The sequence below is a fragment of the Gymnoscopelus microlampas genome, assembly GCF_963454915.1.
Source record: "Gymnoscopelus microlampas genome assembly, chromosome: 14".
Classification (NCBI taxonomy): domain Eukaryota; kingdom Metazoa; phylum Chordata; class Actinopteri; order Myctophiformes; family Myctophidae; genus Gymnoscopelus; species Gymnoscopelus microlampas.
In genome coordinates this window covers 32,316,780-32,343,867 of record NC_139951.1, presented here as the reverse complement: position 1 = coordinate 32,343,867, position 27,088 = coordinate 32,316,780, and the positions used below count along the sequence as shown (strand labels likewise).

At 43.1% G+C, this 27,088-nt stretch overlaps 1 protein-coding gene across 2 annotated transcripts in view; it reads right to left on the bottom strand.

Annotated features, from left to right (window-relative positions):
* myo15b (myosin XVB) overlaps positions 1–26,829 on the bottom strand; it is a 36,962-nt gene extending 10,133 nt beyond the window's left edge. Inside the window, exons 1-43 of one of the 2 annotated variants that reach the window (XM_084078874.1) lie at positions 24,911–26,829; positions 24,491–24,667; positions 23,311–23,375; positions 23,008–23,071; positions 22,752–22,861; positions 20,936–21,010; positions 20,403–20,496; positions 20,086–20,189; positions 19,851–19,914; positions 19,594–19,707; positions 19,230–19,391; positions 18,955–19,068; positions 18,811–18,869; positions 18,515–18,638; positions 18,327–18,422; positions 18,105–18,236; positions 17,518–17,643; positions 16,709–16,786; positions 16,309–16,457; positions 15,985–16,030; positions 15,267–15,391; positions 14,604–14,718; positions 13,924–14,099; positions 13,648–13,741; positions 10,302–10,364; positions 10,039–10,096; positions 9,745–9,869; positions 8,828–8,923; positions 7,692–7,927; positions 6,954–7,123; positions 6,352–6,424; positions 5,744–5,926; positions 5,391–5,500; positions 5,030–5,097; positions 4,511–4,595; positions 3,644–3,676; positions 3,402–3,446; positions 3,198–3,301; positions 2,394–2,507; positions 1,437–1,509; positions 1,214–1,315; positions 630–792; positions 19–112 (exon numbers count right to left, since the gene is read on the bottom strand). In XM_084078874.1, coding sequence (XP_083935000.1) covers positions 19–112; positions 630–792; positions 1,214–1,315; positions 1,437–1,509; positions 2,394–2,507; positions 3,198–3,301; positions 3,402–3,446; positions 3,644–3,676; positions 4,511–4,595; positions 5,030–5,097; positions 5,391–5,500; positions 5,744–5,926; positions 6,352–6,424; positions 6,954–7,123; positions 7,692–7,927; positions 8,828–8,923; positions 9,745–9,869; positions 10,039–10,096; positions 10,302–10,364; positions 13,648–13,741; positions 13,924–14,099; positions 14,604–14,718; positions 15,267–15,391; positions 15,985–16,030; positions 16,309–16,457; positions 16,709–16,786; positions 17,518–17,643; positions 18,105–18,236; positions 18,327–18,422; positions 18,515–18,638; positions 18,811–18,869; positions 18,955–19,068; positions 19,230–19,391; positions 19,594–19,707; positions 19,851–19,914; positions 20,086–20,189; positions 20,403–20,496; positions 20,936–21,010; positions 22,752–22,861; positions 23,008–23,071; positions 23,311–23,375; positions 24,491–24,667; positions 24,911–26,770 — 6,318 coding nt within the window. In that variant the 5' untranslated portion in view covers positions 26,771–26,829. Of the gene's footprint in view, positions 1–18; positions 113–629; positions 793–1,213; positions 1,316–1,436; positions 1,510–2,393; positions 2,508–3,197; positions 3,302–3,401; positions 3,447–3,643; positions 3,677–4,510; positions 4,596–5,029; positions 5,098–5,390; positions 5,501–5,743; positions 5,927–6,351; positions 6,425–6,953; positions 7,124–7,691; positions 7,928–8,827; positions 8,924–9,744; positions 9,870–10,038; positions 10,097–10,301; positions 10,365–13,647; positions 13,742–13,923; positions 14,100–14,603; positions 14,719–15,266; positions 15,392–15,984; positions 16,031–16,308; positions 16,458–16,708; positions 16,787–17,517; positions 17,644–18,104; positions 18,237–18,326; positions 18,423–18,514; positions 18,639–18,810; positions 18,870–18,954; positions 19,069–19,229; positions 19,392–19,593; positions 19,708–19,850; positions 19,915–20,085; positions 20,190–20,402; positions 20,497–20,935; positions 21,011–22,751; positions 22,862–23,007; positions 23,072–23,310; positions 23,376–24,490; positions 24,668–24,910 lie in introns of those variants that run through there. The other variant, XM_084078873.1, reaches the window with a different exon arrangement.
* Positions 26,830–27,088: the final 259 nt, after the last annotated feature.

The following is a 27,088-nucleotide window of genomic DNA, read 5'->3' as shown; positions in this document are numbered from 1 at the left end:
AACCTATTCGGTACTGACGATCCTCACCTGCGGTTGGACCTTTTGTCCTCTGAGCTTAGCTAGAGCTTCCTCTTTATGGTCATTCTTCTTCACAAAATGGATACCAGGAACTCTGTAAAGACAGGAAAAAACGTAATTATTCATATTTAATTGCAAAATAAATAAACAATTTGTATTGTTGCGAGCTTGCCAACAGCCAACAGTGTGCACTAGCCAATACTATGCATGGTTATGTAAAAAGTATGCCAAGACATTTTGCCATTTTCTATTAGAGATTAATTTGACATGAAAATTTGTGAACGGTGTACACATTTACACCAGGTGGTACTGTCAAACCGTAAAGATTGACTCATTTCGAGTCTATGAAATGGACTATTACACTTTGGCTCAGAAACTCTCCGATCAGAACCATTCATATTTTTGTCAGGGGAGGTGGGGGGGGGGGGGGGGGCATGAACTTTCAAGGCATTACAAATCTGAACATTAGACAAGAAGGGTGCATTAGGTTTTGTTCTGTTTAGTTTCCCCCATTTTGTTACAACTCCATAAACATGGCCTTCTTTGTCCCAGCATACAGTACATCTAGCTCACCCCAGGATGGGTATGGGGGGGGGAGCTTTGACTCTGACCTAACGGGCTCAAAAGGCGTGGGTTCTTGGGCAGCTCTGCTGTTGTACTGTTTGATGATGTCGCGGATATTGGAGGTGGGTTCGTCCTTGGAGCCGGAGAGTGGGGCAGGGGTCGGCCTAGCAGAGTCAGTCTCTCTGGCGGGCGGTGAGGCGGGACGTCTGACTGTCAAGATGAGAGGGATCAGAGTTAAGACTAACTTACTGTATATGAATGAATGAATGAATGGAAGCATAAGTGTGACTAACTTTGTTGTAAAAAAAATTAGGTATAGGTTGAAGAAATATTAGTGAGAATACGATTAGAGTGTATATAGGATAAATATGAGAAAAATACGAATAAACAAAACAAAATAATCAAAACAACAAATCCTGAAAAAAAGAACAAACAAGTTGCACCAACACCACCTCTCAGGTTGCTAATAAACATTATATACGTTTATATAAGTATTTGTCTAACCTATCAATCCTTGTCTAAACTATCAATACTTCTGTATGAGATTTGTAAGGCAACATTACCAAGTTCTACAAAGCAGTCTTGGAAAGAAGGGATCCCCAATTTCGCTAGTTCATCTTCGTGTGCTTACCCTGAGGCCTAGGGGCTGTGGGTGGGGGCGGCCGAGGTGGCGAAGGGGAACGCCGCTGTCTTGGCGGGCTGACCGGGGTGGGCCGAGGCTTCGGCTGTTTGGCTGGGGACGATGAGAACATAATACGTCTTTATGATCTGCAGTTTAACATCAATTATCAATGTATAAACAGTTAATAATGGCGGTAATAGCAAGCAAACTGGGTATATTATGCTCCACTTACCGATCTTCTGGAAGTAATCCTTCCTATCCCTGAAAGACTCCAGATCATTAGGGTCAGTGTGGTCAATCTCTGGCTGTGTGGGGAAGATAAATTATATACAGGTATGTATATACAGAATACTGTAGATGTATGAGTTACAACACTTTAAGACATACAGTAGCCACACAAGCTGAATATTAATGTTGTCTTTGACAAAAGATATAGCTTTTTTTTCTCTCAATTTTTTTATCCCGCAATTTTTGTAACCCATTTTTTTCACCCGGTGCCAATTTCCTAAGTGATCCTGGGCGCTACACCAGCCCTACACCAGTGCTACACCAGTCCCCCACAGCCTAGAGAGGCCAGGGCCGAGCTCATGCTTCCTTCGATGCATGAGAGCCAACTGACCTTCTTGTCACCTGACAGGGGGGAGTTTCCCTGGTAGGACGTAGCGCGTGGAAGGAACACGTTATTCCAACCAGTTCCCTTCCCCTCCATCAGGCACCCCGGCTGTCATGGGGGAGGTGGTATAGCGACCAGGATTACTACATGTTTTTGTGAGGGTATTAACTACCCTAGGAGACACGGGGAGAACATGCAAACTCCACACAGAGTAGGCCCTTTCACCAACCCCACCTAGGGTATGGGCGCTGATGACGCGGAGGAGAAGACACGCCCCCAGCGCCCACAGCGTCCCCGGCGGGAATGGAACAAAGGACCTTCTAGCTGTGAGGCGACAGCTATATAATATAAGATATAGCTTTTTTAATTAACTGTTTAGTTGTTGTTGTTTTTTTCACCCTCCTCAGACCTACTGTTTGGTCTGAGGAGGGTGAAGGCAGCCTCTTGTCTCCTCAATACACATGGATTTACCAGGTGTTTCTTTTCGAGTTTAACCTGGAGGATGTATGTAACACGTGCGGAGCAACACGCCATGCACATGAGCACACACACATACACACAGACATACACACACACCTCTGGCTCATGGTGTCTGTAGCTGGTGGGACGGCGGTCAGACTGGCGCCTCTGCTGCTGCTCCTGGGTCTGCTGCTGGGACAAAGTCATCGCCTGCATGGTCATCTGCTGGGCCTGTGGGACAGGGAGAGGAAGGGGAGGGTGAATGAAACCCAGGTCCTCGCAACTCACGAGCAGTGGTGGAAGAAGTACTCAGATATTTGACTTAAGTAAAAGTAGCAATATCACAATATAAAAATACCCTGTTACAAGTAAAAGGCCTGTTATCAAAATGTTACTTGAGTAAAAGTACAAAAGAATTGGCATCAAAATATACTTAGTACCAAAAGTTAAAGTACTAAAATGTTTGAAAATAGCAGATCTACAAGCTCACAACGCGTCGCGATGCGACACGTTGTAAGCTTGTAGATCTGCTATTTTCAAATAGATGTATAAAATAGGGCTGAAGTGACTAATGTATGTTTCATAATATAATATTTTATATCTGCAAAGTAACTAGTAACTAAAGTTTTCAAATTATTGTAGTGGAGAAAAGTACAATATTTGCCTCTGAGATGTAATGGAGTAGAAGCAAAAGTACTGAAAACTGGAAATACGCCAGTAAAGTATAAATACCTCAAAATTGTACTTAAGTACAGTACTTGAGTAAATGTACTTAGTTACTTTACACCACTGCTTACAAGGAGCATGTGGTAGTGCACTCGCTGGTTGAGCCACCAGTGCCACCACGCACCCCGGGATGTTTATTTATGGACCTCATTTCGTATTGCTGTTGCAGACACCCTATCATCTCGACGGTCTCACCATGAGAAAGGCCTGTTGGTTGATGAGGGCCTGCTGGGTTGCTGCCATCTGCCCAGGGTCAACAGCAGGTACAGCAGGCATGGCAACTTGGGGCATCATCATAGCTGCAGATAATAACGGTCAGCATGAAACACTGCATACTGTATATTACATGTTAATCTAGTGTATTATTTATCAGATATTATATGTATGTTTATGCATTACGTTGCATGGTTGGCATCATAGGACTGGCAGCATACGCGGGCATTCCTGGATAGAGACCATACAGAAAACTGAGCAATATAAAGACACACAAATGCTTATTAACCTGTCCATTATTGTGTGATAAAAACTAAAACGGAGTGGGATGTTAGACATATTTAATAAAGCCTTGTTGTACGATAGATGGACTCTATCTATTCTAGATAATGTTGAGACATTGAGACAGATTGACTCCCCTCACTTACCCATCGCATAGCCTGGCATTGTCATCGGCATACCTGGAAAATAGAATTAGCATTTCTAGATTTGTATTTATTTAAAATGAATTTAGAGTAGTCAATAATTTTTACCCCATTTTCTCCCCAATTCAGTCGTAATGCCAAATAATTCCTCCCCACACACACATTTCTGTGCGTTGTCACCGCTGTTGCACCCTAATGGCTCACCTGCCAGTGAGGAGCCCCCACCGGGAGGATGCAGCGCCTCCGTCCTACTCCTCCCACCCAACACTCTCTGCTAACTTTACCGCTGCGCTTTACCACTAAGGGTTTGATTCCTCCGGCTTGGCCGGACACTCCAACGAACACAATTGGCTGTGTTTGAGGGTGGAAAGCCGGCCAGGGAGGCTAATCTCTGTCCCTGCAATAGCGACTCCTACAGGTTGATCAGGGTGCCTGTTGAGTATGGCAGTGGTTCTCAAACTTTTACATTTCTTTTTTTATATATGTTTTTTTGCGGCTTTTCTGCCTTTATTGATCGTACAGCGGGGAGTGACACGTGTATCAGAGGTCGTGGTCACGTTCACCTCCCTAACAAACCAACCAGTAGGGGTCAGCAACAATGAGGGACGACCAAACAGGGGGAAGTGGGAATTGGCAAAATGACTAAATTATGATTAAAAATGGGAAAATATAAAAATACTAAAAACAATCCTGAATCAATTAATACAACTATCCATCATAAGATAATAGATAATAATAGTGATATACAGTAGTGATTTTGTGGAGGAGGAGAGGGATAGAGGGACAGATGGATGGATAAATGTACGGATGGATGTATGGATGGATGTATGGGGAGAGTTCTAACTAGGACATACAGTAGGAAGGTCCTACCTGCTCCATACATGCCAGGATGCATCGGTCCGACTCCTCCTCCCCCTCTCATCCTCCGATTTAACATGGCCATTCTCTCCATGTCCTATAGACGCACACACGCGTGCGCGCACACACACACACACACACACACACACACACACACACACACACACACACACACACACACACACACACACACACACACACACACACACACACACACACACACACACACACACACACACACACACACACACACACACACACACACACACACACACACACACAATCACGCCCAAGAAGGACGGAAATACAAACCACACACTGTAATAAGATACAAATGGAGATACACAATCCATTGGAACAAGCTTGCACAATGAGAAGTCAGTCACAGGATCCATACAACAACCAACGTGTGCTTTAGTGAAACTCATAGGTGAAAATTTGAGGCATAAGCGAGCGTAGGAACAAATGCAACTAGTGCGGGTTATAGCTAGAAAAAAATCAAATAAATGGAAGAGACGTTTAAACACTGACTGGAGGTCCTTGGTCCAGTACAGGATCAAATAGGTCATCTAGGTAGGCATCCATCTGTCGACCACGACCTGGAAACATAGGCAGAGGAGTGGAACAAATATTACACAACAGGATCTGATGGCTCCAATGTTGCGTGGGTTGAATAAATTAGTGGCTGAAGGAAAACAACCATCAATAAAGAATCACTTCCTTACTGACCTAGCCAGTTGGCCACTCTGGGTGAATTCATTAAGCAAGAACACTACCAAGTGAAAGTAAATCCAAGATTGGAAAAAAGAAGAAGGCAAATCCAAGGCCCTGACACATTCGACCCAAGGCACACTTTGGGTGTGGCTTGGGTGTAAATGATTTGAATGCCTACCCTCTGCTGGGTAATCTCTGCTCCAGGGGGCCGAGTCAAACGCAGGCAGTTCAGGAGCCTGCATAGAGGGGGCTGGTGGGATGAAGCCATCCAGATCTCTATTTACCATCCTGGAGAAAACAAAGGAAAGAGGGTTGAATTCATTCACAATGCAGGAGTGCCTGACACGTCCATATCCAGCCCGTGCTGGTTTGGATATTGAGCTTTCCTCAAAAGAGCTCGACAAAGATAAAGATAAAAGGTAAAGATAAAATATGTAAAATTGACAAAAAGATGGAACATATCAAATAAGTCAACAAGATAAGTCTAAGGTTGTGGGTATAAATACACTGTAGATGTTGGCTTTGCTCTACCTGTCTCCATCACCATTGAAGAGGTAGTCAGAAGACTGGGAGGACGGTGTCCCCGGTGGAGGCACCACCTCAGCCTCAGCACCAGCTAACAGGTCCATGACAAAGTCAGAACCAGCCAGGTCGGACCAGCCCTCATCAGCCAGCAGAGACACAGACCAGCCCTGTGGACCCTCGGGTACGCCCCTACAGCACACATACGCACGCACGCGCACGCGCACGCGCACGCGCACGCGCACACGCACACACACACACACACACACACACACACACACACACACACACACACACACACACACACACACACACACACACACACACACACACACGTTTGTATCACTATAGATGTGAGGATATAAACATTTTAGGATGGCATTGAAAATAGCCGCAAATAGCCACAAAATGGTCCGGAAATATATATCAATATATTATATCATATTAATAGCAATGAAACCAGTAAGCCATATCACAACTGGTCTATGGAGTGTCAAAACACATTTGAGCTTTGCATATTTTCTGTATGTGCTTCCGATTATGATTCATAATGATGCAATAAATGTCATAGGCACACCTTTAAAGAGATAAGCAGGCATTTAGTGTTGTGTGGCTACCTGAAAAGGAGAAGCCATGAGGCCAGCTGCTCTCCTGTGGTCCAGGACTCCACCTCAGCTGTCAACTTCTCATCTGAAAAAAGAAAGAAAGGACCATTGTATCACATTATTAAAGCTCACGCACGCGCGCACACGTGAGCTCGGTTTACTGACGAGCTGTTGCGACATAGAGCCTGACCGATGACAGATCTTTTACCCAATCCTGATTTTGGAGTCCTGGACCACCGATTACCGATGTTTTGACCGATATGCATCATTTTGTAATACATTTGAAAAACTTTGATTTGATTCATGTTTCTATTTGAGAACATGTACTTACATACAGGGAAAAAGCCCTTGAGCCCTGTTCAATGTTTGAAAACATTTGAATTTATTCTCCTATAATGACATATTATAGGGATGCCAGGTTGAAAGTGGTAAAACAAATCTGAACACTGCATAATTGCAGATACAGATGTCATCCAAAAAAGTCAATAATGGCTCATCTATAATTGGCCAAACTGATACAGTATATCGGTCTGGCTCTAGAGGGCACAACAGTCACAGAGAGGAAAATACAGACAAATAGAGAGAGAGAGACAGAGATAATAAACTCTCGATACCATTGAAGGTGTGTACATCCAGCACCATCTTGCCCCTCCGTTTGTTGGTGGTCCATTCCAGCTGAGTGGGGGGGTAGAGGCGGGCAGCGGGGGCAGGCAGCTGGAGAGAGGTCAGCAGCTTGTGTTGGCACAGAGAGCGGTACTCCCCAGGACTACGGTCTGAGACATACCTAGAAAGGAAAACGCCAGCACGTCCACTTTTTAACCACTTTCAATTTGGCGTTCCAATTTTGGGCATGTATAGGCGAAAATCTTCAAAGACTTTCAACATTTTCCAAAATAGCTAAATTAGCCGATCTACAAGCTCACAATAAGCTGCATCACAATGCGTTGTGAGCTTGGAGATCTGTGTTTTCACTATTCGTTTTACAATATACAGTATATACAGTAGGTAAGTGTTTTAACAGATGTGAGTAACTGTAATTTTCAATACTTTTACTTCTACCCCACTACAAAATATTGTACTTTTACGTACAAGTATATGAAAACTTTAGTTACTAGTTACTAGATTTTTATTATTACTACAAAACAAACATTTGAAATTACCATTTGAAAATAGCCGAACTGAACTTTAAAATGGGACATTCTGCACATATATTTTTATGCCGATACTTTTGTATTTTTACTCAAGCACATTTTGAATACGGTACTGAATACGGTACTTCTACTTGCAACAGAGTATATCATTGCAGTATTTAAAACATGTGAGAACTTCTTCCATCACTGGCTACAACCTACTTCAGCAGGGCTTTGTCCAGTGTTGGTGAGGGGGTGAACGCACTGAGGCAACAGGCAAGTAGCAGCCATCCTCTAAGGCTGCTCTCGTCCTCTCTGCTGTCCCAGCTACAGTAGGCCAGCTGGGCCAGGATCTCATCCCTCAAGGCTGGTCGGCTTTGGCCCTTCTCCACAATGTAGTTGCCTAACATATACTCCTGCCAGTCACTGAGATCGGAGTCACGTGTAAATCGCAACACCTGACAAGAAAGTGGGCAAAAAAGAAATATACGTACAGTATATAAATGAAAGTGCTAAATGGGAAGGAGAAGTTTATCCCAATTTAGTAATTATGCCAGTTCCCAATTTTTCCCCACATACACACAGAGTCCTGTCACTGCTGACCCCTACTGGTTGGTCTTAGGGATGGTAGAGACAACCACATGTCTGCTACGATATACTGTATATTGAAATCGCCTGGCACTTCTTTTCACCTGACAGCGAGGAGTTTCACCAGGAGGGTTTAATGCATGTTGTGGAGGAACACCCTATGCCTCATAGTTCCACACACCTGCTGAACAGACCAACCTGTAGGAGTCTCTAGTGCAGACAGTCAGTTGCAGCATAGAATATTTGAAGCTGTAGTTTGCAGCATGGTAGTGTGGGCAGGAACATTCGGACACCTCCTAAATTTAACTACTTAAACCCTCTATACTGTACTTGGTCTGCTCTTGCTTCCTTCTACACCCAATATCTTCACCAGAAATAGCAGATCTACAAGCAGCTCACAACACGTCGCAAGCTTGTAGATCTGCTGTTTCTGGCTAACTTCCCCCCAGAATAGGGATGCTGGGATTCAAGTGGTTAAGGCTCTTTGCATAAGTTTGGCCGAATTCCCTTCTGAAATAGAAAGTAACTCAGAGACAAAACTTGGACTTTCTCAAGTCACTCAAACAAACCAACACACACACACACACACACACACACACACACACACACACACACACACACACACACACACACACACACACACACACACACACACACACACACACACACACACACACACACACACACACACACAAAACACACACACACACACACACACACACACACACACACACACACACACACACACACACACACAAGTGTACACTGACTAGTTTGTAGATGTCCAGAGCGGTGCGTGCATCGTCAGGCTCCAGAGGGGTCAGAGGTTTCTGGAGGGGGTACTCCTGAGGCTGGCACCATGTGTCCTTAGAAAGAGACAACTCATCAGTGGTGGACAGTAAATAAAGTACCTTTACTTGACATGTATAATACAAATATTGTACTTTTGACTCCAATACATTTAAAGGGGCTACACCATGAATTTCATTTTTTTTTAGGTTTTTAGTATTTTTTGGGCTCCCCAGTGTCTCTTGTACCCCAAAAAATATTTTTTTTTAACATTCAGTCATTCATGCTCATTTCATGGATTTCCTGAATGGGCGTGTCTGACCAGGCCATTTCAGAATGGCAGGGCAAGTGATGTCACTTGCCCTGATTTTGCATTGATGATGGCCAGACAGAATTGCTCAGTAGCTCCCCCCTGCCCAATAGGACGTTTTGGTATTGCAGCTGAAAAAGCTTGGAATGACAGACAGTCAGATTGTGAGAAAAAATATCTGGATGTTTTTTAGGCTTACAACCTGTTTAAAACGTATTAGGGGGCAATATTTATATATAATATATATTTGTTTAATTCATGGTGTAGCCCCTTTAAGGGACTCTTGAGACCCAATTTTCTTTTTTTACAATTATGAATTAACCACTTAAGCCCTATTTCAAGTATAGTGGAAAAAAGCCAATCTGCAAGCTTTTTTGGAGATGTTCTAAATTTGAATACAGCAAAGTGTTAATATTAAAAAGAAAATGAACTTGTACTTTTGAATACTTGAATTACTTTGATTGAGCATATACTTTGTCCACCACGTCTGCCAAAGTGTCAACACATTTTAAAAGTATATACATGTGTACAACAATATGTAGTGTGTAGCCTACTGTAGTGTGTTCTTTGGATACCAGTGTGGCTTACCTTCAGTATGAATTTGGCATAGCGAGAGAATGGGTATCTGTCTATATCCTTTGGCAAGGAAAGTTGGTGTTCTGCCTTCACCTGAGGAGGCGCTACCTCAGTGACCCCTGAAGCATGCTGCCGCCCTGGTGGACACAGAAAGAACAACAATAACACTGACAACTCAATGGCATATTTTGGACAGTGAATTTAATATGGACTGCCATAGTATTAATACATTTCGTGTGATGTGTGTGTAGTTTGATCAAATCCAATTTAATCATATTTTGTGATCTGAATAAATGTCATGCTGACCTTCCGCACTGCGAAGTCTGGCTGATAACTCCGCCGGGATCTCCAACATCCCCACATCCTAGCAGGAAAAAACATTAGGTAAATATTGGAATACGGTTATTATCATATGGAATAAACGCAGAAGGAAGTAGAATTCCTCCTGTCCCAACACAGTTGCCCCTGAAACGGGCTTATGTTTCTGTTATGGACATACTAGAACTGTACGTTTTTTAATAGATGTTTTTATCATATGGGATCAGTGTCAGATTAATAATCAAACTCACCATTCCAGGGGAGACAGACTCAGCCTTGATGGCAGCCTTTACTTTGTTTCGCTCTTTGTTTTCCTGGAAGTGAAAACAGGACAGTCGATCAGTAACACTGCTTGACCAGTCGATCAGTCACACTGCTTGACCAGTCGATCAGTCACACTGGTTGACCAGTCGATCAATCACACACTTGGCCAGTCTATCATCTTGTCAATCAGAGTTCTCTTATCTAACTTGCTGGATATATTCACACAAGAGATTAATCTGCAGGTAGGTTTCTGGTTTAATAGAACACTAAATACGCTATCTGACAAATTAATACACAACATCACAGAGAAACAAATCAGAATCCATAATTGTCCAGAGCTTCATATTTAGAGTTTTACCTTCCTCGTCGTCCAGTAATTTATAAACTCTATACTCTAACCCTTTACTGTACATTGTAAACACTCTCAGGTGAGTGAGCTTCCTTTATCCCAGTACCACAAGCAAACACTCAGCACTCCTTCATTTCTACATCAGGAGTGCTATTCTTAGCAACACATCTTGTTATATAGACCTGTGCCACCCATGTGCTCATGGCCCCACCTCTAGTATTGGTCACAGTTACAAGAGTCCAGAAAGACTGCGTTTTATCAGGAGGTTTACAGCTTGAGAAATAAGGTGTTTCCTTTACATACAGAAATTTAGAGCTGGTGATGCTTCACAATCACATTGCAAGATAAAGTGGACACTTCAGGACACAAATTGGTGTGAGGACATATCCATATTAACAGTTAATGTAAAAATATAATCTGCACACTGGTTCTCAGCTCAACTGTTTTTTATTGCTGTTCAATGTTTCGATCTCACTAGATCTTCATCAGCAATTTGAAATTCCTGATGGTGAAATCTTCAATTTAACTGTTGATCTTTTTGTCCACATATCCATATTATCCTTTCATTATTATATTATATTATATTATATTATATTATATTATATTATATTATATTATATTATAACAATATATATTAAACAAACAGCTCAGACGCCTCTGCCCAACCCCACCACTACCTGAAAGTATTTAAAGTGTATTTAATTGAACTTCAAAACAATGTGCTTAAATCAAATATAAGATGAATAATCATCATCATAATCATAAAGCATGATAGAGTTCAACAAACGATATGTCTGCGTATAAATTGCGTTTATATTGTATATAATCTTTATTGTTAGCATTAAACCACTCGACTCCCCATTTAAAAATGAATATTCATAGCAGGCAAGAGCTTTGAATCATATGAAGTCACTTTAAACCTCAATAGTCTTTGCTCTCTGTCTGTGAGCAGCAGATTGACAGCTACATTGTCTGTCCATAGTCCAACCCTATAATAAAACAATAACTCCAATTGCTGTGCCGGTAAGCGGTATAATAAAACGCACAATAAATGACACCTTGCAATAAACACAAAATAATACACAGATCGACATACAACATTCTATTTAGCTCAGAATCAATTGAAAGACACAAGAAGGCGAGAACGGCAGACAAACACAGGTCAAGAAACATAACCTGACTCTATGCTGTTGTGAAATCTAACACTGAAATGCCTCTCCCTTGACAATATTCATTCTGCATTGTGTTTCACATCAGATTGATTAAACAACAATGGTGAAGTAAAAACATGTCTTTGCCACAAAGGTAACGCGAAATGTTCAGAAGAATGAGAAAGCCTACCTGTCAGTGCATCTGGGTCGGAACTAAGTCCGAGAGGAAAGGTTTCAATTCAGTAGACGGAAGGAGAGATGCCCTGCCGCCTCTAATTTCAGTAATAGGGGTTGAAGTCCGAGACCGGAGTGTGGTTGAAGGTGTGCACAGAAGTGAGTGTGCGTGTGCGTGTGCGTGCGTGTGCGTGTGCGTGTGCGTGTGTGTGTGTGCACTTGCATTTCTATATTTGTGAGGGCCAAATGTCCCCACAATTAGAATTTGAGAAATCTTCCTGACCCTCACAAGGTTCTTTTATGATTCAAAATATTTTAATATAGGGATAATGGAATCCGTATTGAGCTTTTTTATTTTATTGGTTGCTTTAAAAAGCTTTTCTGTATCCTGCTATATGCATTTAATGCTGAAAACTGCTATGTAAAAACCCAATAAACAAAGTTTAAAAAAATATATATATATTTTAATATAGGTTTACAATTAGGAAAAGGTTCAGGTTGGTGTTAGGGTTAGGATTAGGCATTTAGAGGTTAGATTCAGGGGTTAGGGATAGAATTATGCCTGATCTATTTGTCGTACAGAGACACGTTGTGAGCTTGTAGATCGGCTATTTTCGACTTCAGGGTTAGGGTTAAAAATTTGAAAAATCCATTAATAAAATTGGCATCCTAAAATGTGGATGTTCTCAGAAGAATAGTAATACAAACATGTATGTGTGCGTGCGTGCGTGCGTGCGTGCGTGCGTGCGTGCGTGTGCTGTACCCTGTAGGTGTGGCTTTGTATGTGTGCCAGAATGTGTAAGACAACAAGGAAGAAAATCAATGATTTTTCTTTTTAATAATTGATTAAATGAAATAGCTTGATTTAACTGTTGTGGCCCTACAATGTCTATCACTTAATAGGCACAGACACCTGTACCAGAATAGCAAGGGTATGAGGAACATTTCAACCGCTTTCAATCCTAAGAGCTTTAATTAAAAACCTTCCTTACAGAGTTAACAACATCATTGTTTATGATCTGTTTAACATAGTTAAAGATAATTACGTAGAGCAGCAACACCTGCCGACCTTTAGACTTGTGACTTGTGTGGCACTGCACTGTGTATGTTAACCCAACCTGTGGAACCAAGAAATTATATCTAGACCTCACAGCATCACAAAAAGGGTGTGGAATTCAACACATTCAACATCAACGCATTCGGCCAACCCTACAACTTAAACAAATGGATTACTTTTAACGTTATAAACAGTCACACTGACAACAAAGGCAAAGTTCAAAGTCTGCCTGGCATAAAAGAGAACAAGACCTGTTAATACAACTGGATATGTAAGCTAGCACTGTGGGCGACAAACACATTGAAGGAGAGATTTAACAATACAGTACACTTTGGAGGTGGCTTTTAGGGTGTTGTCAACAGCCAGGGATGGGTGTAATTAAGTTACATCTTCTAACCTACACAATATACTGTAGTTCTTCCAACGCTGCTGTTATTGCATAAGAGAGGTCAGGGCAGGGATTTATAGTACTATAAAGTCACTAAACAAATGGTTGCCAAGAAACCAAGTCAGGATCTTTCTCTCTGTGTCCTACTATGCTTCAGTCTCTCTATCTCTCTTTCTCCCGTTTGGTGTTTGTTTATGTGTGCTTGCATATGTACCTTCCTCCAATGACGTCTCTTGATGGTGTTCCTCGTTATCATCATTACCGTCCAAAACTGAGTAATGGACTGCCTCAAGCGCTTGTAGTGCTTCCTGCAGAAGACAGGGGGCATCGGTCACCTAGGAACATATTGAACGTCACTGCTCCCTCAGTGACCTAATTTCAGGTGAAACCTGACTCCTTCTCTTCTCCCTTGTGACATCTGTTTCTCCTCTTTGCCTTTAACTGTTCATCACCTCGTCTCCTCACAGTCACAGTCACGCTCTCTGCCTACCTGGCCTGGTGTCCTCGTATGTGGCTCTGGATGACGATGGCTTTCTGTTTGAAGAACCTGAAGTTCCTCCTGCAGATGAATCCCCTGATGTTCCTCTGGATGGTGACGGCGGCCCAGGTCTGTGTGCTGCTCCATTTGTCCTCCACACGCTGGTACAGAAGCTCCTTCATGAACACCTGGTAAAAACCCAAACACATGCACAGTTGCACACAGGTGCACAGACTATAGGCTCATTTATACTTAGTATAAATATATTGTGTAAAACTTATAGTTTTACACAATAATATCTATTGACAAAATAAAGATGGTGTATAATTAAAAACATGCAAAATATTATCTTTCTGTATTACATGCCAAACCCTGAGGAAGACGTCACTGTCGCAACGTTGGTTTCTTTTTAAATAAACGTTTGCATCGTGGCTAGCTGTGTGGCCTCATCCTTTGTCAATAGTATTACATGCTATAACGTAATTATGAAAGCAGAAAAGAAAAGCAAACTGAACAAAAAGTGTGTGTGTGTGTGTGTGTGTGTGTGTGTGTGTGTGTGTGTGTGTGTGTGTGTGTGTGTGTGTGTGTGTGTGTGTGTGTGTGTGTGTGTGTGTGTGTGTGTGTGTGTGTGTGTGTGTGGGGTGCGTGCGTGTGTGTGGGGTGCGTGCGTGTGTGTACACGCGGATGGATACCTTGGAGAGTCCCAGCTGATACTGTCCCTCCTCTGCCCCCATCATCTCCAACAGAGACACCGTCTGGTCCCTGTCTGGAGCTTGGGTGGAGCGCTGCGCCAACAGTATCCCATACCTGACACACAGGTGGGGGGGGGGGTGCAGAAAAGAGGACATTTGAGTAGCCAACATCACATGAACCGGGAACCTGATCCAAGTGCACATTTTGCCATGTCAGGTCATGCTTTCAGTGCCACCTAGAGACATTCTCGTTAACATACTGTAACTCAGGCTGCCGGTCAACGACAAAAAGCAGCATTTTCAGTCACAGCAAAGATTTCAGACGATAATGGAAAAGGCGAATAGAGAATATAGACGTGAAGGGAGCTAAGAAGGGAGATAAGATAAGGTAAGAGAAAGTAGAGAGATGAGATGAGGCATACAGGTGTACAAAAACAATAGTTCTTGGCGGGTTAATACTCCGACACCAGTCTTCTACAACCGTCTTCTACAACCAGGTTCTCCACTAGAAATCCGTTGATACAACAAAATCCTCAATTGTTAATTTAAGTTTTAATTTTACACTCTCAGGAAATAAATGCTTACTGATGATTTTTACTATAGTGTATGTGCGTGTTAGTATGCGTGTGTACTGTACGTGCGTGTGAGTGTGATGCTCAGCACCTCTCCATGAAGTAGGTGTATAGGAGACGGACAGGGTATCCCTCTTTCCTGATGTGAATGGTCTCCAGCATCCCAGCATGCCTCAGCTGGTCCAGCACATAATCCACATCGAAGATGCCAGGGAGCTGACATCACGCACGCACGCACACACACACACACACACACACACACACACACACACACACACACACACACACACACACACACACACACACACACACACACACACACACACACACACACACACACACACACACACACACACACACACACACACACACACACACACAGGGTACGAGATCAAACTAGGGCCGTGGCCATCACCAAACAAGGAATTGTCATATGAATAATTGTGATTAATGATTTCATTGTGTTTTTGACATTACACCCTGGAACATAGTAAATAGTACATAGAAATTACATTTCTGTTTCCCTTTAAGGCTTTGTAAACAAAAACTACACAGGGCAGATATGACAAATAACGTGTTATATAAAAAGAAATGGCCGGTACCAATAATCAAATAATGTATTATTGCCAAAACAGGCCATATATTTAATAGTTTTATACTGTGACAACTTTTATTAAATAGTGAAAGTAGCCAGTCTACAAGCTCTCAACGCATTAATTTATTCAGATGAATCTATTATGAAGAAAAAATTGATTATCTCAAATAACATGTTTCACTGAAGTAGTCATTCAAAATGTCAAAAACTTTACCTTGACGTAGTTTGGCTTGACGCAACGGACAAACGTGGTTTTACATCTAGGGGTACAGAGGGAGCAAAAGAAGAAAGAAACACTGGTTCATTCTAATTCTATGAGAACAGCCAGCACTCAATAAATGAAACTTTCCTTTCTTTTTTTTATGTTTGCCTATTTTCACCGAATGTTCACCTCTGTCCAAAACATGGACACTAGGGTTCATATGGTTAACGATCTTGTTTTAGATTTCTAGCAGGTTTAATATTCCCCCTTAAAAGTAAAAGTGAAACTGCATTTAATGATGGAGTGGAGTGAGTCATTGCTGATCCATCCATGTACCTTTCCAGGCGTGTTATGAGTTCAGCGAGCGACTGTTGGAAATGTGAGGAGACGGTCCAAGGCTGGTGACGGAGGCCCTTTCCTCTCCTACCCAGCTCTCTCTGCTGAATGTAGCCGTCCTGAACCTTCTGGAACAGCTCGGAAACCATCTGGGACACAGCCAGTCAATGAATCGAAGTGAAATTGAAAGTGGTTAAGTCTGTCTGTGGGTTTTACAGATATAGACAAGTATTAACAAGAGCTAGTGACTAAATAATAATTACATTGGATCCATTGGAACACAGGTTCCTTTTTCCATTTTGTGAAAAGTAACAGTTTTGGTATATGATGTCCATCTCATTTAGGGAGTCTGAACACTAACAATTTGTGGGTAGGTTGTGTTTTTTAGTTTTTCTTTCACCTTCAGCCTGCTCCTGGCGAACAACTCCAACACCTCTGCGCGGAAATGGTCATGGTTCTTGTTTATGAAATTATGGACCTGGGGACAGAGAGAATATTAATGCAGACTTTGTTGCTGCCAACCCCCCCTAACGTTGACCTGGAGAGGGTGTAGACAACTGCATGCCTCCTCGGATACACATGGAGTCATTACAGCTGCTTCTTCCCACCTGACAGCAAGGAGTTTCACTGGGAGAGCTTAACATGTGCAGAGATTCACTATCTTCCCTCCTTGTTGAACAGGTGCCCTGACCAACCATTAGGTGTCGCTAGAGCAGCACCAGTGGTTTTCAAACATTTTCATGTCAAGGACCCCCAAATGAATGTATTGTATTTGGCCCACGAACCCCCATCCGAAGATATTTTCTACCAGGTAACCCCAATATTTATGTTGTTCAAAAATATGTTGTTCAATAAGATTTTGTTTCATTATCCTGGACAGGATAGACGTCCAGGATAGTTTGTAGATAGGCAAATTTCAAATAGCCGGTGTATATAGGTTTAAAGTGGTTTACCTGATTTTGATGCTATATTAAGTAAGTCATTTTGCTGTGGAACCCCCTCAAGGACCCCTGGGGGTCCCCGGACACCATTCTGAGAACCACTGAGGTACACATTCCGCTGCTGCTGCAGGAGTGCCCGGCCAAGCCAGAGAGAGACTCCTCAGGCAGGAGACTAACCCGGACTCTGCGATGGAGGGCGAGTGTTTTACCCTGTGTAGATTTGATGGGTCACACAGGATTTACTGTTAATATCAGTGTGCCGTCATACCTGATAGGTGACAGCCCCGGCATAGTGATAAAGAGTGAAGACTGGCAGTGGGATCTTGGGTTTGGCATAGTAGGGGCTGTTACCATGGTGATAGTGGCACTTCTGAAGGAAGGTGTGGTCAGTGGACTGTTGAAAAGAGAGAGAGAGAGAGAGAGAAATAGAGAGAGAGAGAGAGAGAGAGAGAGAGAGAGAGAGAGAGAGAGAGAGAGAGAGAGAGAGAGAGAGAGAGAGTTCACATGGTTAAAGAACGTTTCCCTAAATGCAATGTTAATTGAAATTAATGTAGTTTCGGATTAAACAATTAAAATGTTAATTAAAGCTTGAAATCTAAATAAGAATTTATGTAAAGCAAATCATATAATAGGTAATGTATATTTAACACAATGTAAAGATGGAAGGTACTTGAACTCTTTAACATATTATGTTAAGAGAGAGAGAGAGAGAGAGAGAGAGAGAGAGAGAGAGAGAGAGAGAGAGAGAGAGAGAGAGAGAGAGAGAGAGAGAGCACAAAGGACATTGCAAACATTCAGTCTGTGCATGCGTTTGTGTGAGTGTGTACAGGTGGGTGTGTCTTGCATGTACAGTACCTGTGGGAGGCAGGTCTGGTCATCCAGTATGCGGAGGATGCCATGTGGCTTGGCGGAGATGAGCTCCAGACATGAGTGGTAGTTCTGGAGCGCCATAGGGTACCACTGGATCTGCTCTGTACTGTACTCCTCCTGGACACAGCAAACACACATGAGGTCCTTTGTATACATTCTTGCTGTATGTGTAAATGCCTGGATAGAGGTTGACCCTGTTTCACTGACCTGCTCTTGAGAGACCACGGCCATGTTGACAAAGTGCTGCAGCTGCTCATTGGCAAAATTGATGCAAAACTGCTCAAAGCTGTTTACTCCGAGGTCCTACAACAACAAAACCACCAGAGATGAACGCCATTCACACTTTATATTTCAGATGGAGATATAGAGTATTTCATCACAGTCAAGATACCCACCTCAAACCCATAGATGTCCACTATTCCCACAGTGCTGTCCATCTCTGTAGGGCTCAGCCAATCATTGATCTGTTCTAATAGCCAATCAAACAACACGGAATACAGGGCCTTGGCAATGGCATCTCTACAGAGAAATGTGAGGAAATGAGAAAACCTTTTCAGTGAGGAGACTTTTTTTTTAAATGTAGCTGTTCCACAAAACCTTAAGGCTCTCCACTTTTGTTTTCTTTTCCCCCCCAGAAATAATCACTATACGAGCAAATGGTGAGTCCAGTTTTTGCCACAATTGTTCATACCTGGATTCTATGGCACTTTCCACAGACAGAGGGCAGTAGATCCTGTCATAAGTAGTCTCCTATGGAACAGAACAAGGATCAGCATGCACACTTGGAGAAACGGGACTGTTGGCTAGGAAAAATGTATAGGAGAAAGCAACTGACTGTGACACGGTGTGTGATGACTGTCTGCAGAGCCTCTGAGGAAATCTGCAGCAAGGAGCCAACTCTCCTGGCCTCAGCCTCGCTGAAAATACGAGCGACCTCAAACGACTCACTCTGAAACGATGACACTGGTTTATTTCTGACTGGACTGACACTGGCCGACGAGGTACAATGCTCTCTTTTTATTTCTCAAATCCACCTGTGCGCGTGCACACACACACACACACACACACACGCACACACACATATACTGTATGTATTATGTATACACACACCTCGTATGAGCTGAAGCAGATGTTGCCTAGCTGTAGGATGGCAGACAGGATGGCCCAGACGGTGGAAATTTGGTCGGCGTGGAGACCGATTGCCTCAAAACATTGAACCAAGAGCTGGAAGTCTTGCTTATCCTGCTTCCCCTTTAACTCACAGGCACCACCCTGACAGAGACAACAACGCACATTGTGAGAGATCATTTTCAAGAGGGAGTGGATAGGGGGGAAAATATGGTGATCAAGAAAAGAAGGGGAAGCAACCAAAGAGAAACAGGAAACAAAGGCAGTGGGATGGTAATGATGAACAGTGGAAAGGGTCTCAATGCAGTGCCGAGGCACTGTTTGTATCCATGTAGTTGTATTGCACCTGGTTGAGGTAGTAGTAGGTCTCTGCTCCCTGCAAATAGAGTTCCTGTTTATCCCACTCGTTCATACCAGCCAGCAGTTCATAGAACACATGGTAGTTTCTCTCCTCTTTGGCCTACAAAGGAAAAAGAGAGACAAGGCCTAGTCAGTGTCATGGATTGATTCCATACCTACGTACTTCCCACATCACGTCATGCATAGCATTTCATCCACAACAGCTATTTTGAGGACACTGCACACCTCACTCGAAGTCTTTACCTGAAAGACAACCCTGGACTTCTCAAGGAGATATTTTGACAATGAGGTCCCTACAACTACCCCACTGTCGACCAATGACAAGAGAGGAGGAGAGACACTCAGTCCTCACATAAAACAACCACAACCAATGTCTTCAGAGGGAGTGACTAAAGAATCAAATGTAATCTGCATCAATAAACAGTTGAAATATAACAAAATAGTACACAAAGGCATAGGGGAGTGTGGGTGGACTCACTGGAGAATGTGGACATGGAGGTATTTGCCAAAGCGGCTGGAGTTATTGTTCAGGATGGTCTTGGCATTTCCAAAGCTGTCCAGTATAGGAAGAACCTCCATGGGCTAGTAGAGTGGACAGACAGACAGACAGACAGACAGACAGACAGAATAGTAGAACAAATATTAAAGAAAATAAATATTTAAAGATAATATCTAATGCATTCTAATACTTGGTTTGGGCATTGTGTGTGGATTACGAGGTGTAGGAAATTGCCATGTTTCATTTTTTCATGCTCCTTGTCTTCTCCAAGGAGCTGTCCAATACTGTAACTGTACCTGTCGCAGGTTGTCATTTATGCCCTGGTACATCGAGCTGAGGTAGTGAACGATCAGCTTGGTAGCTTCAGTCTTCCCTGAACCACTCTGACCACTGCAAAGAAAACTTGATTTACAGTATGGTACAAGAAACCCCACAGATAACATTAATGGCCCAGCGCCTAGCGATCCGGGCACTCAGGCTCCAATACATGTCACAGGTTCGAATCCCGTTCCTGACGAACTTTGCTGCGTGTCACTCCCCGTCTCTCTCTCCCCATTTCCTGTACACATACTGTATTTACAAAGTACAATTTAGGCATTTAGCAGACACTCTGTATACTATCAATAAAGGCTTTTTAAAATCAATAAAATCTTTAAAAAAATAAAATAACATTGATCTATCTAAAACAACAACAACAACAACAACAACAACAACAACAACAACAAAGAAGAAGTCATTTTTGAGGATTGGTTGAATACTAGGATGAAAGTGTTTCAAGAGCATTTGTGAAAATAAAAATAAATAGGCAAACATGGATTCTCCACAATACCTTACAACAATGCAATGTTCTTCAGTGGAGTTCTGGGAATGGTTGAAGGCTGCATCAGCCATGGCATACACATGACTGTAGAAGAAAAAACAGAAAGTGAAATACCCATAATAGTATTGGCAATGGAGGTAGGAGAGACTTTAGGAATTCAAGTTGCCATTGCTAATGTAGGCTACTGAATTCCTATTTGTTTCTTCAGGCAGGCAAGCTGGAGGTATTTGGCTAGTAATTATTGGTCAGTTGGCCAGGCATTGCTAAAGGTCTTTGACTTGTGGTCAGGGCTCTGCTCGTCTCTCCAACTCTTTAGTAAAAAGAAAATATTAGGTTTGGATACCAATGGAATCCAATCATGAGAGAGAACTCATATAGGATACCGGGTAAACAACTGAAATTAAGTGGTGAAACAAAGAATGAGCAGACAAAAATGGAACTGGGCCACTATCAATTTGAAGCTGATGAATTGGTTCTCTAAATGAATTGGTGTCCCACCTGAAAATGTATTTTCTGTTTATTGAATTGCTGGAGAGACGGGGAGAAACCTGTTTCATATACTTGAAAAAGACCGGAAGGGCTGAAACGTTGTATATCTGATGTTTGTCACAAATAAATAAAAAACCTTTGGAGCATTCAACAAGTAAGTCGCGAGCCCCGCTTTGTTCTCGGAGACCCCTGTTACTTGACAAACAGTTTCTACCAACTGTATAGCAGGGGTCGGCAAGTGACCTCAGGATAATTTGTTTCTAAGCCATTAGATGGCGGGCTAGAACATAATCCACAGGTCTAAAGAAGAAAGTTGACAGTGAAAACAGAACATTAAGAAAATATTGGAAAGAGAATGATTTCATCCTACCTGGTTTCATCAATGTAGAGTGATTGTGCATTTAACTGTCCAAATCATACCTATTGATTGCACTATGAGGAGTTCAGTGCCACAATACCTGATTCATGTGCCTGTCTTTCACTCTCAACATGGATAAAAGTATAATAATCATTCTTCAGGTGGGGGTTGACTCTCTATTTAGATATTATAGCCTATACTGTATGTGGTACAGTCAGTCAGATGTTGTAAATTATTTACAAAAAGATTTTCCGGGCCAGATATTATTGCTGGCGGGCCAGTTCTGCCCCATGGACCGCCTGTATGATTATACATTGCAATGATTACTTATCAGAATATATATCTTTAAAAATGTAACAAAAAAGTTTTTGTTTTAATAAAAAATATAACTTGCATCACTTTTAACCCATTTAGACCTGAGGCCGATTCTAAAAACGCCTTCTAAATCCTAGACCTAAGTTTTCTAAAAAAAATACCAAAAATGTTTGTTGCTGTATATAGCAACAACAACCCCAAAAGGGGTTCCCGGATTGAAATGTATAGTTACGTATAGGGGTTCCCGGTCTAAATGGGTTAAAGTGTACCGATTTTTGTAGTAGTTTTGTACAAAATATGCCTCCCATGTCCCATCACCCTCCCCTGCCCTACAACCCAGCCCCTTTCCCATTCAAAATTGTCACCCCTGCATAGCCCTCCTGGACACAACACAAAGCAATAATGAATTAGAGTTTAACATGGAAACTATTAATATTTGGTTATATACCTGTTTTTCTAGGCCGCACCTGTAGGAGTGTAATAAATTGTGAACTTTTCATCCTGATCATTGATCCTTATTTCATCATTATTTGAATGAGTCACTACAACCAAAAAGCTCAGCGTTGCACCCAATTCCCCAAATTCATTCTTTAGTGTAGCCATGTAGACACTTCACATTTTACAGCTTAATAACAAGTAATAGAGAGAAGGATTTATGCTCACGGTGGGTTGCGCTGCTGCTCTTTGCCTTGGTACCGCTGTCTGAGCTCCTCAGTGTAGATACTCAGAGGCTTAAAGGGGTTCACCGACAGCAACATGTTTCCTATGTATGTCTGAGAGTGACAGGAGAAGGGGAATGTGATACAGCCCGTCAACAGGGATGTTGGCGCAACATATTGGCACGTACAACAGATCTACAACAGATAACAGATGGTAATAGTCCTTTTTTTCAAGGAAAGGGTGAGGACACTTAACTGACATAAACACAGTCTCGATGAAACCTCTTCTTCAGATTGAGAAGCACAGAACTCTCGGAAACTTCTCTAAGGACAGAGCACAGTGAAGGACCAGTGGTCAGACATGTGTGCTTATGTTTATACTGTATACTGTTGTTTATGTTTATATATTGTCTGTGTATGAGGGTGTGAGCATGTGCAATCATGCATGTGTGTGTTTGTTTACATGTGTTGTGAATGTGTGTGTGTGTGTGTGTGTGTGTGTGTGTGTGTGTGTGTGTGTGTGTGTGTGTGTGTGTGTGTCCGCGCACGTGCATATGACTCACTCAAGTTGGGAGAGATCCTCTACCTCGTCCACCTCCACTGCTCTGTCACTCCCTGGCATCTTCACCTGAGAGAGGAAGGGCAAGATAACCCTGTCTAAAACAGGAAGTACAATGGACCCTATAAACCTATCGTGTTCACCCTCGTTACCTGTTCTCCACTGCTAGCTTCCTGTTTAGCTAACATTGGATTAGCTTTCTAGAAAAATGACTAAAGCCTAGTTACAGCAAAAAGCCCTTTGTGCGTTTAGTTTTATTTGGCTTGAGGTTTCTCCCTTAGAGCTTAGAGATAAATGGTCCACACTCATAACCTTTCCACGGCAGGTAACCAATCCACCTGCAGTGGTGGAACAGTGTGATAGCTGATATAGTGCAATCTCATAGCAGCATGCTAGAGTGTGTTGTATGCTCTTTTGTACTATCACAGACTGGGAAATAAATAAACCAGTAGCAGTCCTTTATGTCCTCTGGCCTTCATTAAACACTGGCCATAAGTGATGATGTAGAAATAATGATATGCTGAAACTCAAACCAATAGACGTCACCATAAATGAGTTCACCTGGAATTAAAATGGTTACGAGGAGAACGTAACTTTGCTATGGTATGTCATTTCAAGTACTTTGTACTTTGTGCACAGAGTGCGGCGCTATGAGCTTGTAGATCTGCTATTTTTTTTAAATCGTGAAAATGTGTGCAAATCTTTTAATATATATATTTTTAAAGCAAACATTTCAAACTAAAATCTTTGCTCCTGGAACAAAATATTTTGAGAGGGGGGTCCGCAGTCAAATACATATACTTTTGGGGATCCTTGACATGAAAAAGTTTGAGCACCACTGATATAGCAACAAATGTTTTTTTCAACAAAACTGTTGGATTTAGAAGACATTTGTAGAATCCCCAGAAGCAAAGATTTTAGTTAAGATGTTCAATTTAAAAAATACATATTCAAAAATGTGCAAAAATATTCACGAATTTTCAAAAAATAGCAGATCTACAAGCTCATAGTGCGGTACTCGGTACCGCGCGATGAGCTTGTATATCTGCTATTGAATAGCCCAAAGAAATCTTAAAATGACACAGATGCGTTCCCAGTTTGAATGAGTTAACTGATGGAGTAGTGGAGCAGCTGAAAGATAGTGAATGTGCAATGCAAGGTTCATTCTCATGCAGCATCAGTACTTGTGTGCTGTGGAGGCGGCTCTCCAGCATGTCCTGGGTAGGGTCCTCTGACTCCCAAGGGCCACTGCCGTTGTGGGCCGGGACTGTTTGGGCCTGGCCCTCATCATCATACACTGTTCTTTTGGTCAGCTTCTCCACCGTCTGGTGGGGCAGCAGGTTCTCACCACGCAGCCAGTCCTGAACCACACACAACCAGGAGGAGAATGTGGTCATAAATCATTGAAGCACGTATATTAAATAATGAGGAATTCATTTTTAAAACGCTCTTCACTGGAGGAAATAATTGTATAATTAAGACAACACAAGGAAAACATTTCACTTATCTACTGGCATCTCACAAAATATGATTGTACTTACTAATGAGGATTCTACTTGTTCCTCAGAGAGAAAAACATGAATGAATATTTAGTTGATTCGTACCTGAGGGTCTCCACTCATCCGTGCATTCCCAGCCCAGTGCACCTGTGTAGTGTATTGTCCCCCGTCACCCATCAGGTGGGCCACCTCCCTGTCTGCATCCTCCTCATAGAAGGTCCTCCTCCCTGACGCTGCCCTCCCCGGCTCACCATTCTGAAGGGGCTTGTCAGTGGACCTGGGTTTCCTAGGCGCAGGCGCCTTCTCTGGGTCTGGTGTTCTGGCTCCAGCGCTGACCCCTCCCCCAGAGAGGGACAACTTTGTCAGGTTGATCTGGGAGGGGCCCAATCTCCCCCTAGCAGCCTGGAGCACACTGACACCAGTTTGACTATGCAGGTCAGTCTTCCTGTTCCTGTCCTCTGTGTCAGACGATCCCCCCGGTGCCGCTGTACTGGCAGTGGGCCCAGGACTCCTTTCCGCTTCCCCACCCGACGTTGATAAGCCTGGCGTGGTTTTCTTCTTGATGGCCTTGAGGAGTCCGAGGTCTGGTTTGACCGGCAATACGAGCCTGGCACCTGGTCTCGGGGGTTTGGGTTCTGAGGTGGTGGTGCTGCCTTGTGTTCCAGTGCTGCTTGTTGAGCTAGAAGCTGCCTGGGTTTTCTGGGCTAACTTTCCTAGGCCCAGTTTGTTCATCCTGGGGAGCACCACAGCGTATTTAGCTTCTGCCTCTTTCTCTGCAGCTGGAGCTGCCTCGTCTAATTCCCCTTCTGACTTCCCCTGGGATATGGGTCTTTCTTTAGCACTCGAGGGACTCTTGCTCTTCTTGCTTACCAGGTTGCTTTTTGTGGCAACTGTCATAGCCATCCTGTTCTTGAGGAAGTTGCCCTTGGACTTCTTCCCCCCATCTTTCTTTTTAACGGCTCGAAGTGAGAGCCAGTGGGAGATTCCAATGGCTCTGGCGCAAGCTGACACCCTTTTCTTCATATTTAAGCCCTTTGGCATTTTCTTTTGCATCCAGCCGGACACCCGGCGAAGTGTTGTCACACTTTTTCTTCGTGTTATCAGACTTTCCTTGAGATTGCTGGACCCTCCATCTGCAGCCTCACTCTCTGATGCTTCCTCAACAGGCTTCTCTGATGTCTTATTGGTCCTACTTTGAATAGAGGCCATCTTTGCCTTTCCCAGAAGTAGACTCTGGGCACGGCCTTTGGCATGGCTTCCTGCTTCCCGTTGCTCCTCTTTCATTGGTTCAGGCCCCAGGCTGTCTTTGGGGCTTTTACCTTTGACTTTGAGAAGCATCATTCGTTGGCCTATGGCAGCTTTGGATGCCGTGGGTGTAGCATCCTGTTCTTCTTCATCCACATCTTCTGATGGCGCATTCTTTTCATTGACATTCTTGGTTTTGTTGGCTAACTGAAGCAGCTGGGCCTTCCCTTTTGCCGTGTCAACCTTGGTGGGAGTGACCGTTCCCGGAGACTGCACCTCCTCTTGCACAGCACGGTCTTTTTCCTCTTTTTGCAACTTCTTTTTGTTCTTTTTTTCTTCCTTCGCTTTTTGCTTTGCTTCCTTTTCCGCCTTCTGTTTCTCCGTCTTGGCTCTTTGTTTTTCAGCCTTCTCGGCTCGCTTATCTTCCTTTGTTTTTTTTAACATCTTGTGTTTTCCCCCGTGAGCAGGCCCAGAGGAACTTGCCGCCTGTCTGAGTCGCCTATTTCCGCCGGCTTTATCAGTGGTAGACCGTCGACACCGTCTTCCTTTAGTTATCTCCTTTTCTCCACTCCCGTCACTGTCAGTTGCCTCTGACCTTTTGACCTCCTCTTCTTCCTCTTCTCCCCCAGTGGTGGCAGGTACTTCCTCTGGTTCACTTTTGGTCACGTCTTCATCTGAGAGTTCTTTCACTGATTCCTCCTCTGCCGCCGATTCTTCCATGTCTCTCTCTGTGTCCCCCTGTGTGTCTGACACCTCGCCCTCCTCCTCGCTGCTGTCCTCACTCCCCTGCGTCTCAGCAGTCTCATTACATGCCGGCTCCTCCTCCTCCTTCTCATCTTTACTTTCACCCTCTTCATGCTCCTCCGCAGAGCTTCCTGCGTCACTCTCAGATTCCTCCTCTTCTTCCTCCTCCTCCTCCTCAGATTCTGAAGACCCTGTCACCCTGCCATTTCTTCTCTTGTTCACAGTCTTGGCTGGGGTTCTATTGATCCTACTTGACTTTGTTGGAGTGGTTTTTGGGGTTGGTTGGAGTTTAGT